Genomic DNA, 13,644 nt, shown 5'->3' with positions numbered 1-13,644 from the left:
TTTAGAAAATTAACATAGCTAATTAAAATTTAATTGTAGATAAATTCCAAGTATGTCTTAGGACAGTCATCACCTCTACAATATTTAGGATATTCTGCTAAAGGACTCTTTAGGTAAAGACTCTTTACCTAAGGACTCTTTAGGACTCTTCTGCTAAAAAATGATGTGTCATTTACCTGAAATTCAAATTTAACTATACATTCCTTATTTTGTCTGGCAAATCTTGAAGGAGTGATAAGCCCTCCTACCTCACAAAGTTTTACTCACCTTCCTCCTCACACCCCTAGCACCCCTGCCTATGGTGTGAATAAGAAGATTGTCAGAATAAATAAATGGGGACAAACTTTAGAGATAACACCCAGACCAAGCCTCCCAAAGGCTCATGTGAGGATGTTAGAAAGACATTTCAAGAGTCTGGAGATGTAATATTTAAAAGGAAGAGAATCAGCCCACAGTTTTTGAAATATACATTGATGAACCAACCCCTTAATTCATTATACTTTTCTTTATTATAGAGACAAAGGTAAAATCTTCTATTTATCAGACATCATTCTGGCTTCTGGGTTATCAAAAATAAATAATAATTCCTCAGGAAGTATATTTTCTTTTGTTGCAGGAACAAGCAAACTAGCCCCTCAAACAAATGTTCCTCTGGCTTCCCTCCCCTCACTCCATGTACCTCCTACACACTACCTGAAGGGAAACTCATCAAGTTTTACATATGAAACAGGCCATAGAAACCAGCAGCAGAAAAGTCTCAAATGTAATTGACTGAGTTCCAACCTTTTACATTCCAGTATCCAGATCAATATCTTTTCATCACTGTCTTAAATAGTATAATTTATAAATTTTAATATGATATTAAGCCAGTTCAGTCCATGTGATAAGCTTCTTTTAGCCATCTTTTTTCCCCTTTTTAACATTATTAGCCTTATTTTTTTAGTGGAAATACACCAATGTATTTGGTTTCCCCCTCTTTACTCTAAAGCCTTTATAAAAACAAAGCCTTGGCTGCACATCCTCGAAAAACTTAATTTTCTGCATTAAGTTTTTTGTTGTTATTGTATATGTAAAAACAGCTAAAACTGACTTAAATTTAAAATAAAAAAATGAGAAACTCAGAAAGCACATATCACTTTGGTAATAGCTAGATTTTTAGGGAAAAATCTTGTCATCAGGATCTGTTTTTTTCTTCTCAAAATCTTTTTTTCTATTCAATATATGGAATTTCATTTCAAACTCTATATGGTGTCAACATGAATATCCTGGTTTAAATAATTCATGATATATTACCTAGCAGAAAAGAGAATTTCTCTTTCTAGACATAACTCTAATATTTTAAGCACACAAATCATTGCCCTGAATTGGGTCAAGTACATATCTTAAAATAATTACTGCAACATTGGTAAAACTATGTGAATTGAATAGGCTGATTTCCCTAGAATTGATAGACACATATATTGCTAAAGCTACTGATTTTATCAACCCTAATTAACTACATAGAGTGAAAGTAGAGATGGTTCCTCAAAGGGTAATCAAGAGGAAAAAAAGTAATTAAATGAGTTTGGATAGACAAACACTTGTCCTATACAGTCCATCCCTTAGCTGACACCATCTCCTCACCCTATAAAAATCCCACAAGGGTTTTAATAAAAATTAACAAGATACTGAAAATTTAATGGACCTAGGGCAGTGTTTCTCAGCTTTGACACTACTTGGATTATGCCCTGATAAATCTTTGCAGTGGTGCCTGCCTTGTGCTTTGCATGTGAATTGGCAGCATTTCTGGCCTCTACCCATTCAATGGTAGTAAAATTCTCCAAATGGTCCCTGCTGCAGGGGTGTTTAAATGGTCTCCAGAGAGAACTGGCTTAGCATAGAATTGTTTTACCATAGAACTAAACAGAATTATCCTACCCTATTTCAAAATTTTTATGAAGCCATAGTAATCAAAAGTTTAGAGTGCCAGTGCAAAGATAAATATAGACATTTATGTAAGACAGTGATAATCTAGAAATATATCCTTACATTTTAGAGCAAATTGATTTTTGGCAAAAGTGCCAAAGTAATTCAGGGGAGAAAGGATAGTCTTTTCAACAAATGTTGAACTGAATTTCTTCATGGTTCAACATCATGAATGGGACTGGAAAATATTATGTTAAGTGAAATAAGTCAGTCAGTGAAAGGCAAATACCATATGATCTCACTCATAAGAAGAATTTAATGACCAAAATAAGCTAACAAGAAAAAGAGAATAACAGACACCACTGGAAGCAGCCAGAGGGGTAGGATGAGGGATAATGGTGGAAAGAACAGAAGGGACTGGTCAAAGAACATGTATGAATGACACACAGACATGGACAATGGTGTGGGGATTGACTGTGGGAGTGGGGGGTGGGCTGGATGGGGAAAGGCAAAGGGAGAAAAATTGGGAAAACTGTAATAGAATAACAAAACAACAAGTAAGTAAAGAATCTCGATATATTTACTAAAAATCTTAGGATTGCATATTTACAATGGGTGATTTTATGTGTAACTTATACCTTAAGAAATATGCTTTTTAAGGCAGAAGTAAAGGTTTAACTGACAGAAATTGATTACTCCAGTACTCGAACCAAAGTTAAGAAATTCTTGTTCAACACAGGTCAGAATGGCCATCATAAACAAATCAACACACAAGTGTTGGCAAGGTTGTAGAGAAAATGGAACCCTAGTGTACTGTTGGTGGGAATGCAGACTGGTGCAGCCACTGTGGAAAACAGTATGGAATTTCCTGAGAAAACTAAAGATGGAATTGCCTTCTGATCCAGCAATTCCACCCTGGGAGTATACCCTAAAAATCCTGAACACCAATTCAAAAGAACCTATGCACCCCTATGTTCATAGCAGCATTATTTATAATAGACAAGTGCTGAAAACAGCCTAAGTGCCCATTAGTAAATCAGTGGATCAATAAAGTGTGGTACATTTACACAATGGAATACTATTCCACAGAAAGAAAAAAGGAGGTCCCTTCAAGACAGCATGGATGAGACTAGAGAGCATTATGGTAAGTGAAATAAGCCAGGTGGTAAAATACAAATTTTACATATAATCTCACTTATAAGTGGAACCTAATCAACAAAACAAATGAGCAAAACAGAACCAGAGAAATGGAAATAAAGAACAAACTGTCAGTGACCAGAGGAGAGGCGGGAGGGTAATAATGGGAAAAAGAAGGGGAAGGGGTCATCAAGGAAAATGTATAAAGGACCCATGAACAAAGACAATAGGAGGGAGAGGATGGAATTTGGGAGGTTGGGGTGGGTAGGGCAGGGGGAAAGTAATGGGGGGAAAATGAAGACAAGTCTAACTGATCAACAATAAAATAAATTGAAATCCTTGTTCAGCTAGCAAGAGAGAATGGCTAAAAGTCAAGCAGAGAAAATCTGAAATTTCCTAAGAGTCTCCATACATTTCATAGTTTAAGATCACAGTCGTACAGTTAATTTCATGAAAAAAGTTAAATATTCATAATAAGTACCATCCCTTTATCAAGTCTCTATAGGTTTCCCCCAATCTTTCCCTAGCCAGTGCAAACACATAAACACAAGCATATTCATGTGTGCTCATCCCTTACCCAGTATTAGTCTACATTATATCTGCCACTCCTTAAAACAATAAAAAAAGTCAAACACAAAGAGAGAAGTCAGTTGTTTGACTAAGGTCAGTGAAGAAATTCTTTACAGCTAGATCACAGATAACAGAAACCTATAGACTCTTTTCTCAAATTTTGTCCAGTCCTTTATAAATAACAGCCATGGGAATTTCTCTTGCCATTTGTATACTGAATTTCCCAATGACCCTTGAAATGAATGACAGATAAGGGGCTCTGAGTGGTCAATGGAACATTTTAATGAGAAAGAAGGTGCAGGGACCCAGAGGGGAAAATAACTTAATCTCTCTGTTTTCTCTGAATCTCATTATATCTGGGAGCCCCATCCCAAGTCTTGCCTGCAGCATGTCTATAGTTGATTCATGCATATGACGCTGAAGATCTGAGGCGAGCTCACTCATATATTGCTTCTGCTGGACCATCTGGTCTTTAGCCATAGTCAAGTTGTCCAGCACATTCACATCATCTTCCTCCAGCTTTTGCAGCTCCCTCTGCTCCTCTTTGTCCAGGATACCTCTCATTTGTTCAAACCCTTGCAGAATCCTCTCTCTCTCAGTCTGCATGTGTTCCTTTGGAGATGAGAAGAGAAAGAGGTTGTCAGTCTTTCATGAGCCTTGGGAGACAAGACAAATATTTTCTTAAGGCACTTAGGAGGTAAAAGAAAAAAAGCCATTCCAGGCTTTTTCACATTCCATTTTTCCTACTATTTTCCCTTGAGTTTTTCCTAGAGTAATTCACTCAAGTCTACTTTCCCAAGGCCCACCAGGGGACACAATGTGCTATGTGGATGTGGCTTAGATTGTAGACACCTGTTCTGGACAATTATGCCATACTGTATATGAAACTTCTCCACCCATATCTGCAAAATGGAATCCTGGGCCTTCCTTAATGAGTTTTCTGGAAGTATCAGAGCCTCAAACTTGACAACGGAAATGGGTCATGGAATTCATGAATAATTTTTACATTGCTTCCCTCTAGGTATTTGCCTCCAAAACAGTGGCTTTACTTGTGACATATCTACTCTGTAGCCTCCAACCCTCAACAGGGAAACACTAATCAAATGGACTAATCAAATATCTTCTGGACTCATTAATTGTGAGGTACCAAGAAGGAAGTGGCCTCCTTGTAATTAGACAAAGAGGCTGCCCAGTTTCCTATGTCAGAACTCCCTCAGGAATAATGTTTTTCTACCTTCCAAGTAGCTCTCTCTTCATTGATGTCAGCTTCCAACTGCTCAGCTTCCTGCTGCTCCTGTGACAGCTTCTTCAGAGCTTCCTGGAGCTTTTCCTGTCAGAAAGAAATCACCAAAGTCAAGCTATGAGCTTTCTTTGAACATGGGTTAAGGATAAATGAAGAAGAAATCAGGCTCACCTCAGAGAAGACTAAAGTTTTAGAAATAAACCGCAATTAGAACTGAGAATGTAGACAGAAATCTGAGCAGGTGATACAAGTTCTTTCTCCCTGGGTGATGTGAGTTATCACCCCTCTACCAAGAGTACCTTGTATCTCTATTTTCCTAGAGGAAGACCTGATCCTGCAGCAAGTAAAGTCCTTTCCTCTCATGGACACTTTTCTCTCCTATAAGTAAATGTTCCTAAAAATCCCACCTGCTCACAGGGGCAATCAGAGCTTATTTTAGGAAGCAACTCTCAGTCATACAACTTCTTTTTGCTAGGATCATGTTGTCTACACTTATGCTTGAAGAAAGTGAACGAATGCATTGAATGTTCTTCAAGCCTCAGAAGCTGAGCCAAGGGTACAAATAGAGAATGCAGGGCTAGTTCTATGATGACAAGGGGAATGAATAGGATTAAAAAGTGAAAATTTCATTTCAGGTATCATCCTGTTCAGTTTCAAGTATGACCCACCCTGTGTCTTACCTGACATTCCTTGACCACCTCCATTATGGGGGACATTTGGTGACCTTGGTGCTCCTGGACACAAAGCCTGCAAATAGCCTTCCCATCATCCTTACAGAAGATATCATAATTTTCCCCATGGTGTTCACAGAGATCTCTCCTCCTTGGCTGGTGTGAATTCATGTCCACCTCCCTGAATTTCTTCACTCTCTCTGCCAGCTGCCAGTTAAACTGGAGGTTCCAAGGCTGGTATCTGCTCTGGCAAACAGGACAACAGCATTCCAAATCTTGGGGGCTCCCTGATTCACTGTATGTAGTGATGCACTCTTCACAGAAGCTGTGGCCACAGTCCAAGCTCATGGGTTCTCTTAGGAGCTCCTGGCAGATGGGGCAGGTCACCTCTTTTATGCTCTCTTGTGATGAAAAATCCATGGCCAACTTCCCCTGGCTTCTTCCTGTCCTGACTCCAGAGGTTCTTCTTGCTCACAAACTTCTGTGGGGCTGGTGATACCAAAGGGGAAAGAATAAGAATGGCAGGAAGAGAAAGGACACTGATGTACAGAGATTTAGAACAGGACAAAACATTGATATTCAGTTAGGAAAGGAAAAGAGAGAGAGAAGAAGGGTAGGTCAGTGACAGGATGAAAAGGGCTCTTGGTAATACTTTCAAATACTTTACTCTTACTTCATGTCATATGACAAATTTCATCCTTTTGAGGCAATGACAGATTGCTATTTTCTCTGTTTCTATTGGATAGAAGGACAAATTGAGCCCCTTCCTACCAAGAGCTTTGTGCCTGTCCATCATGAGTCTTATTTAGTTTTCCCCTCACCTAAATACGTCCAACATGTTACAGTAACGTTACTGCAGCCTGCTAGGTTTTTATACTTGCTCTTCTCTGAATGGAATAGTCCTAAACCTATCACTTGCATTACTTATTTTATTTTAACAATTCAATGGAGTTATATTTACATCACATGTATTGTTTTAAGAGTATAATAATTTCTAGTAAATTTATGGAATGGTATAACTATCATCAAATTTCATTTTAGAACATATTTATTTCTTGAAAACAAAGTTAATGCCATTAGCAGTCACTCCCATTCTGATCCCAAGTCTCAGACTACCATTAATATCACTTGTGTTTTTATAGATTTACTTTTACTGGTAAATTTGTAACAGTGAAATCATATGGTCTTGTAAGTTGGAATTCTTCCACGTTGCATCTGTCATTGAGATTCATCGCTCCTGCCTTTTTCTCCCATGAAAAAAACATAACCTCAATATTAAAATCAGAAAACCCACTGCTGTCTCAGAGATTTTGTACTTCTTGTCTCTGCATGGCATGATCTTCTCCCTGATGTCTGCATGCCTTCTTCTTACATTTTATTCAGTCTCCATCCTATATGGCCTTTTATCAGAAGGGCCTGGTCCAGCGTATCTACAGTAAAACTGTCAATACTAGCATTTGCTATAAATTCCTCTATTTTTCTTATTTTACTATAAAATATATAACATCTTTCTTTAACCATTTACTTTTTTTTCTTAAAAACAAATTTATGAATAGATTGGGCACCATTCTGTCCACTGATGTGTCCTCTATACCTAGAAGAGTGCATCACACAGGAACACAATGTTTGATGAATATAGAAAACTAGAAGCTCCCCATCTCTCCATGGAAGACTGGAACTTTTGAATGAGCTCTTCATTTTTATACCATAATCAGCAGTTCTCCAATACCTGAGAATTGTTTCCTTGCTAACACACCTGTCCCCAACAGAGCATCCCCGTGCCCTGAAACTCATTCCCCAGAGAAACCTACAGAAACAGCAAAGACCACAATAGAGAGGTCACTTTATTACTAACGGTTTTATAACCAGTTGTAATTTAGAAATTACCTTGACCCATTTATTTCTTATTTGAAATTTTTGATAAATAACTACTGCCTTCTTGGATTAAGGATTACATAAAATAGTCACAAAATCAACACCAGAATGTAAAAGTAGAGCATAGGGAATGAAGTCCATACTATGGTAAAAAACTACGTATGGTGCCAGGTGGGTACTTGAAATGTCAGTGGGAGAGGGATCACTCTGTAAACTATATGACTGTCTAAACACTATGCTATAAATCTGAAACTAAAACACAATTATGTTGAATGTAACTGTAATTAAAAATTAAATTAAAACAAATAATAAAATACAAATTTAAAAATTAAAAAATATTCTTTAGATGTGTAAATAAAATAAAAGACAAAGTTCAAGGTCATTCTTTTAAAAGGGGTAGTGGTGTTGGGAAACATACTATCCTCAATAGTGCCATTCAGTGTTCTCTCCATTACTGCACAGATCAAGTAAAGGTAGAGGTTGCATGAACTAGATTGATACCCAGTGCTATGGAGGTGTAGAAACAGAGAGAACAAAACCATCCGGGTAGTTCTGGGGAGTTTTGTATTTGTACACTTGGGGCCTATACCATAGCCAGGACATAAGGCAACGTGTCAATAGGCACATAAATGTGTGTGTTTTTAGGAAAGGAGAGGTGTGTTCAGGATCACACATACAACAGAGACCTGAAGGACATAAATTCCAATGAGGCGTCTATCAGTCAGGAGAGGGAAGACTCAATATGTAAGGATACCATGTCTTGGAGAAATAAACTGTCCTGTTCCAAGCACGTAAAGTGCTATTATGGATTGAATTGTGTCCTTCAAAAAGACGCTGTTGCAGGTGATCATGTTAAAATGACATCATTAGGATATGTGTTAATCCAACATGACTGTGTCCTTATAAATGAGAAATTTGTATACAGATAAACATGCATGTTTAGAGAATGCCCTGTGAAGATAAAAGCAGACATCAGAGTGATTCACTAGATAAGAAGGAATGTCAGTGAGTGCAAGCCAACTATCAGGAGTGCAGCCAGCAGAGGCCAGGAACTGTTGCTTCCCTCACAGCTCTGAGAGGAACCAGCCCTGCCAACATCACTGATGTTTTATTTCTAGCCTCCAGAACTGTGAGAAGAAATTTTGGTTAAGCCACCTACTTTATAGTACATTTTGTATGGCATCCCCAGAAAACTAAATACATTTTTATTTTTCTTTTATTCCTTTATTGTATTCTATAATTGAAGAAGCATTATACCATTGAAACCCTTCCACTTAAGACAGACAGACAGAGACAAAATGTATTCCTGCTTTTGGAGATAATCCAATGTATGAGGTTTACAGAGTAAGGTAAGGGCCAACTAGGGTGTCAGTTTTCTTATCTCACTATATCCTAACAGTCTGCACAGGGGCTTTCTGTATCTGTGCAGTTTGGACAAGGAAAATGAAAGCATCCCCACAATGTTGAAAAAGTCCTATGAGGGGTTTAGCCAACATCCTTGAAACCTCTCCTGCAACTTGATTCACAGACTACCTGTGGGAAGGGGAGCCTGTTATATCTCCTGGCTCTCACCAGAAGCACCTGGAGGCCTGGAAACCTCAGGAACATTGCAACTCCTCCCCATTCTTCTGTATTCATTGTTTTTTCTTCACCCCCACCCTCTTCAAGTCCAGGGTTTAATTTGAACCACTTAATGAACCTCCCCACAATGCTCTACCTCTCAGGTCATTTTGTTTCAAAGAAGTCAGTTGGTAACAGAGGCCTTCTTCAGAAAGCAGCCTAGTCTCGTCACTTTCTCTCACAGTCAGTTCATCACAAAACCCTGCAGTACTTTCTTCAATTTAGGTCTCATCCAACTCTCAGTCTTTTACCTGGATTCCAGAAATGGTTTCCCACTAGTCTTCCTGATACTGTCCCTGGTCTCATACAGTCTTCTGTTGTCATGGATCACCACCAGCCAAAGTGATTTTTTAAAGTATTTATTAATGGTGTCACTCCTTTGTTCAGATGCACATCATCAGTGAGTTGATCTCATCATGGTCTAGTTGGGTCCAATTCCGCATCCCCTTCTGCTGTCTCACACTCTCAACCCACCTTCCCTCCAACCCACACTGGCTGCCTTTCTGTTCCTCAATCAATCAGTACAAAAAATATCATTTTCTTGAAGACTTTAACCAAAATCTCCTTCTCACACTGAGAACAAACCTGAAATGTATTTAAAATTGCAAAGATCTTTATGAGGGAACAATACAAGCCATGCCCTGTTATAGCCCATTTGGTTTATTATTTTTGTCTCATTGTTTTACATTTATAATAAATTAGTTTTTTTGTTTTATACCTGTTCACTCTGTCCCAAAACATAATTTTGTAAGTACATATTTGTTATAATTTCAATAGAAGTTAATACACCTTTTTTTTTTTTTTACCAGAGCTGCATGCATTTGGTCTTTTGATTTTAACAAAAATTTCAAATTGCATGGTAATTTATTTTCCTCCGTTGGGGTGACCTGCAAGAACCCTTGAGAATTCAATTACTGTATACCAGTTATGAACCTTGTACATGTTAGACACAGACTCATGTTCTCTCAGAACAGGGAGGAAAGGAAAGTACACATCACATCAAAATATATGTATCAGAGAGATTAAGGTACAAATTGTTCAAAAGGGAAATTAAGATGGAGCTCTTTCTGAAAAAGCTACCAACTCCTTTTTTTAGCTCCATGCTAGGGAAAAGTTAAGTAAACGGTTAAGGTAATAAACAATTGAAGGGCATGTCTTAGATGATGCAGAATGTATTCTGAAGCAGAAGCAGGCAGCAAAGGGTCATGGGACAAACTGCGGTAAGTGTAAGCCATGGAATTCAGAGGAGAAGAACCCCAAGTTCCATGGTTTACTGGATCCCCAAAGAGACAAGTGACCAGGTGGGAGCCACAGAGATGTGCAGCAACCTGATCATCCAGGCTTGCCAAAGGGCTGACCATTGATCAGGAAGGGTGTGCACAGATTCCCACAAGTTACCAAGACAACACTAAAAGTATCATGGTCTAGTGAAGAGGCACCAGGTGACACATGTGGTCTAAAGATAGGAAGAAAAAGCCCCTGAAACAGCCCAAGAAGCAGGCCAAGAAGATAGACTAGGAAAATATTCAAACAGAAACAAATAACAGGAGCAGAGGAAACTCAAGTTGCTGAAAGCAAAGGCCATGGGGAAGGGTCCCCCAGGACACATGTGACAAGAAATCTAGCTGGAAGTGAGCTGTTTCCTGTGCCTGGAGAAATGGTGATCCTTCATTTCATTCCTGTTAACATCTGGATACCTTGTCATAACATCTGCTGCCACTTATAGCTAAAATGAATTCTCTTGGAACTCATTGCATATTTATGAATAAGCTTTTATAAAAAAATATTGATAACTTAACAAAAGAGTAAAGGATTCAGCTTCAATAGGGTCTCATCCATGGCAGGGCCCCTAAAATCCCTCCCCCCATGTGTACCCAGGTAAAGGATGTTATTATCTCCTGGCCCTCACCAGGAGCTTGGGTTAGATGAAGCAGGACATGAGGGCTCCACCTCACAGGCTTCAATAGAAAAAAGGAGGGATTATCTGCCTGGGTAAAAACAGAGGGTATGAGTAATCTGGCTCACCTTGGCAAGGCAGAATGTCAAAACTCCGAGTAAGAGGAAGAGGAAGGTAAGTCACCTTGGAGAAATAATGGTCCCTCCGAGAAACAAACAAGACTCTGTTCTTTTAAACCTCCCTTCTTTGAAGGTCACTCTCAGAATGTTCCTCTTTTCTGCCACCTCAGCGGAGACAGCCACAAGCAGAGCAGCTTCAGAACCACAATTTAAGTCACCAAACACATTCAATCTGTTCTCCCAAAGCCTCCTGTCCTTTGCCCTCAGAAACTGCCCCACTTACCTTCAGGAGAAGTACAGTTGTCCTGAACCCCAGTGGAGAAGATCAGCTGTAGGCCTGCTCAACATTTACTCACCAAGCCAGAGATCAGCTCTCCACAGAGGAGCTCCCGACAGGAAAAGGGTGAGAAATGAAACTTCTTAGGAGTGGAAATGAAACCAAGGGAGCAGAAGAGACACTTAAGAACAATGCCACCTAGTGGGAGACTTGGGGAAGTTAATGCCTCAGTAAGTTCTAGGACCTTCCCCAGCACAGCTCTCACTGTGGTTTTCTCCCTTTTGCAAATTATTCTAGCAAGAATATTTGAATAGGGAGGATGTGAATTCCAATGATATAGTCTTCAGCTTGACTGAATTCTCAGAATTTCAATTCAGTTCTATAACTATCAGTTAAGCTTCTCTGTATTCAAGTCCTAAACAACTTACTAGGGATGAACTCATGATCCAGAAAGTCTGGGGACCTGCCCTTTGTAATGCAGAGTGTGATGGGGAAGATAATCAGGGAAAGAGCTCTGTTAATTTGAGCTCAGTGGTGACAGCTGTCATTGTGACAGGTAAAAATAAAATTTAGATAAGGCTCTTCACTGTGAGCCTACTGAGAAAATTTTCCCACAACAGCATTGAATCCTAGGGGTCCACCTGTCAATTACCAGCTTTTCCTCCTGGCCAAGGAAGGCCACATGAGGAAGGCCAGGTGAGGAAGTCTTCCAGACATAATGGTGGCACAACTGTGTCAGTGACAAATTATCAGCAACCAGGAGGTAAGCAGATGGTGCTCTTCAAGTGTGGCCTTTCTCTGGGTAACACACCTCTATAATCATGCAATTTCCCCATTTCCCATGGTCCTTTTTACACCATGAGTCAAAAGCAGAACTGAAGTAAATTAAAAATTAAAAAGAATAAATGTAAAAGGTAAGAATATTGCATGACATAGTGTAACAATAAAATAAAAATAAATATTTATTCTTTTAAAAAAGCAGAGCTGAAACATTTCTATTTCCTACACGTGCTTTCATGTCCTGTTATCCATCTTGTTCTTCTGAGAATGTGTTCCAGATGGTGCAGCTATAAGATGGGGAAGCTCCAGACGGGGGTCCCTGACTGACTGTTTCACAGCTCGGCCATCTTCATACATTAACTGATATGAGACATGCATGGTGTCTGAATCATAGATGTTTTTAAGAAAAGTACGGATATTTTGGTATTTACATACCTCTGTGAGGCAGGAAATGGAATTAATATAGGCAAATTTGCTGAGCCATTTTGACAGTTTTAGTTTCAAAGGTGTAAAAGAAGTTATTTCTAACAAATAAACTGGATACTTTGCAGGTGCAATGACAACCGTGAATTTTGCAGTAACTGCATTCCAAAAGCTGGCCCTTTTTCCTTTATCATCTTTTTCATCACATGATATTTTCACTGTGTATTCCTCTTCATTTGGTCCTGCACCCCAAAGCATTAAGGTTTATAAAGGTAGGGAGGGACCCATATAAATCCTTATTGTGTCAAATTTATTATAAAACATTGCATATGGGGAAAATTGCAACAGGAAAAATTTAGAGATTAATTTCCTCCACTTTCCATGATGAACGCAAAGGTATAAACATGTGCATGCATACACACAGAGATACTGGCAATTTCCTGGTTGGGATCATTTGTCTCATTAAAGGTCATCCAAAGTGAGGAAGTTGGGAATTCCTGGAGACAACAGGACTGAGAGAAAACAGTACTTGACAAAAAGCACTTTTTTTTTCTTATCTCTGATGTTGACTGGGGAAGAGTTGGAAATAAAATGCAAAAACACATTGAGATCTCACCAATTTCTGAATGAACATACTCCCTTCTTATCTCATTGGAAGGAGAATGGGCTTTTCTCTTTGTTCTTGAGAACTTTCCACTCAGTGCAAATGTAGGACTGACCTGGACAACAAAACACTTCCCTGCACCATTGTAAAGAAATCCCACAATTGTACTTCCAACTCATGGTATCACTGTGAATAATAAGTTTTTAAAGCTGAGCAAACAAAGCAAATATATAAGTCCAATTTCAGTGAAATAGAATTACTCCAGAAGAAATGGGGGAAAAAAGACTAGGTAGCTAGAAATGGTATAAACATTTATTTTACAATAGCTAAAATCTAATGAAAATTATAATTCATTGTTTTATTTCTTAAAACAAAGCAAGGGTGACAATGTTGAAAATAAACTAACATGTATTCTTAACATAATTTATTTCAGTCATAGTGAGATGCAAACAAAAAACAAATGGACAGCATACGGAAGTAATCATTACTTCATTTGTGCTAAAAAATGACAGAAGTCATTGAA

General features: G+C 38.6%; 3 protein-coding genes across 14 annotated transcripts in view; all 3 read right to left on the bottom strand.

Annotated features, from left to right (window-relative positions):
* Window positions 1-11,434, bottom strand: part of LOC114499954 (E3 ubiquitin-protein ligase TRIM22-like) — a 102,040-nt gene extending 90,606 nt beyond the window's left edge. Inside the window, exon 1 of one of the 4 annotated variants that reach the window (XM_036030177.1) lies at window positions 11,321-11,434. The gene's annotated coding sequence lies outside the window, so the exon portion shown is untranslated. Of the gene's footprint in view, window positions 1-9,272; window positions 9,340-11,320 lie in introns of those variants that run through there. The other 3 variants (XM_036030174.1, XM_036030180.1, XM_036030179.1) reach the window with 3 other exon arrangements.
* LOC114499955 (E3 ubiquitin-protein ligase TRIM22-like) overlaps window positions 1-11,439 on the bottom strand; it is a 147,826-nt gene extending 136,387 nt beyond the window's left edge. The window contains exon 1 of one of the 2 annotated variants that reach the window (XM_028516503.2): window positions 11,321-11,439. The gene's annotated coding sequence lies outside the window, so the exon portion shown is untranslated. The remainder of the gene's footprint in view (window positions 1-11,320) is intronic. The other variant, XM_036030186.1, reaches the window with a different exon arrangement.
* The window catches only part of LOC114499956 (tripartite motif-containing protein 5-like), an 82,854-nt gene that overhangs the window by 51,632 nt on the left and 17,578 nt on the right, over window positions 1-13,644 (bottom strand). For 3 of the 8 annotated variants that reach the window (XM_036030152.1, XM_036030157.1, XM_036030158.1), the window contains exons 1-4: window positions 11,321-11,441; window positions 5,536-6,015; window positions 4,847-4,942; window positions 3,994-4,224 (exon numbers count right to left, since the gene is read on the bottom strand). The exons of 1 other annotated variant lie outside the window; for it this stretch is intronic. In XM_036030152.1, the coding sequence (XP_035886045.1) occupies window positions 3,994-4,224; window positions 4,847-4,942; window positions 5,536-5,946 (738 nt within the window). In that variant the 5' untranslated portion in view covers window positions 5,947-6,015; window positions 11,321-11,441. Of the gene's footprint in view, window positions 1-3,993; window positions 4,225-4,846; window positions 4,943-5,535; window positions 6,066-9,272; window positions 9,411-11,320; window positions 11,458-13,644 lie in introns of those variants that run through there. 4 more of the 8 variants (XM_036030153.1, XM_036030156.1, XM_036030155.1 and 1 more) reach the window with 4 other exon arrangements.

This window comes from Phyllostomus discolor, chromosome 6, assembly GCF_004126475.2.
Source record: "Phyllostomus discolor isolate MPI-MPIP mPhyDis1 chromosome 6, mPhyDis1.pri.v3, whole genome shotgun sequence".
NCBI lineage: Eukaryota > Metazoa > Chordata > Mammalia > Chiroptera > Phyllostomidae > Phyllostomus > Phyllostomus discolor.
This window is presented reverse-complemented; position numbering and strand designations above follow the sequence as displayed.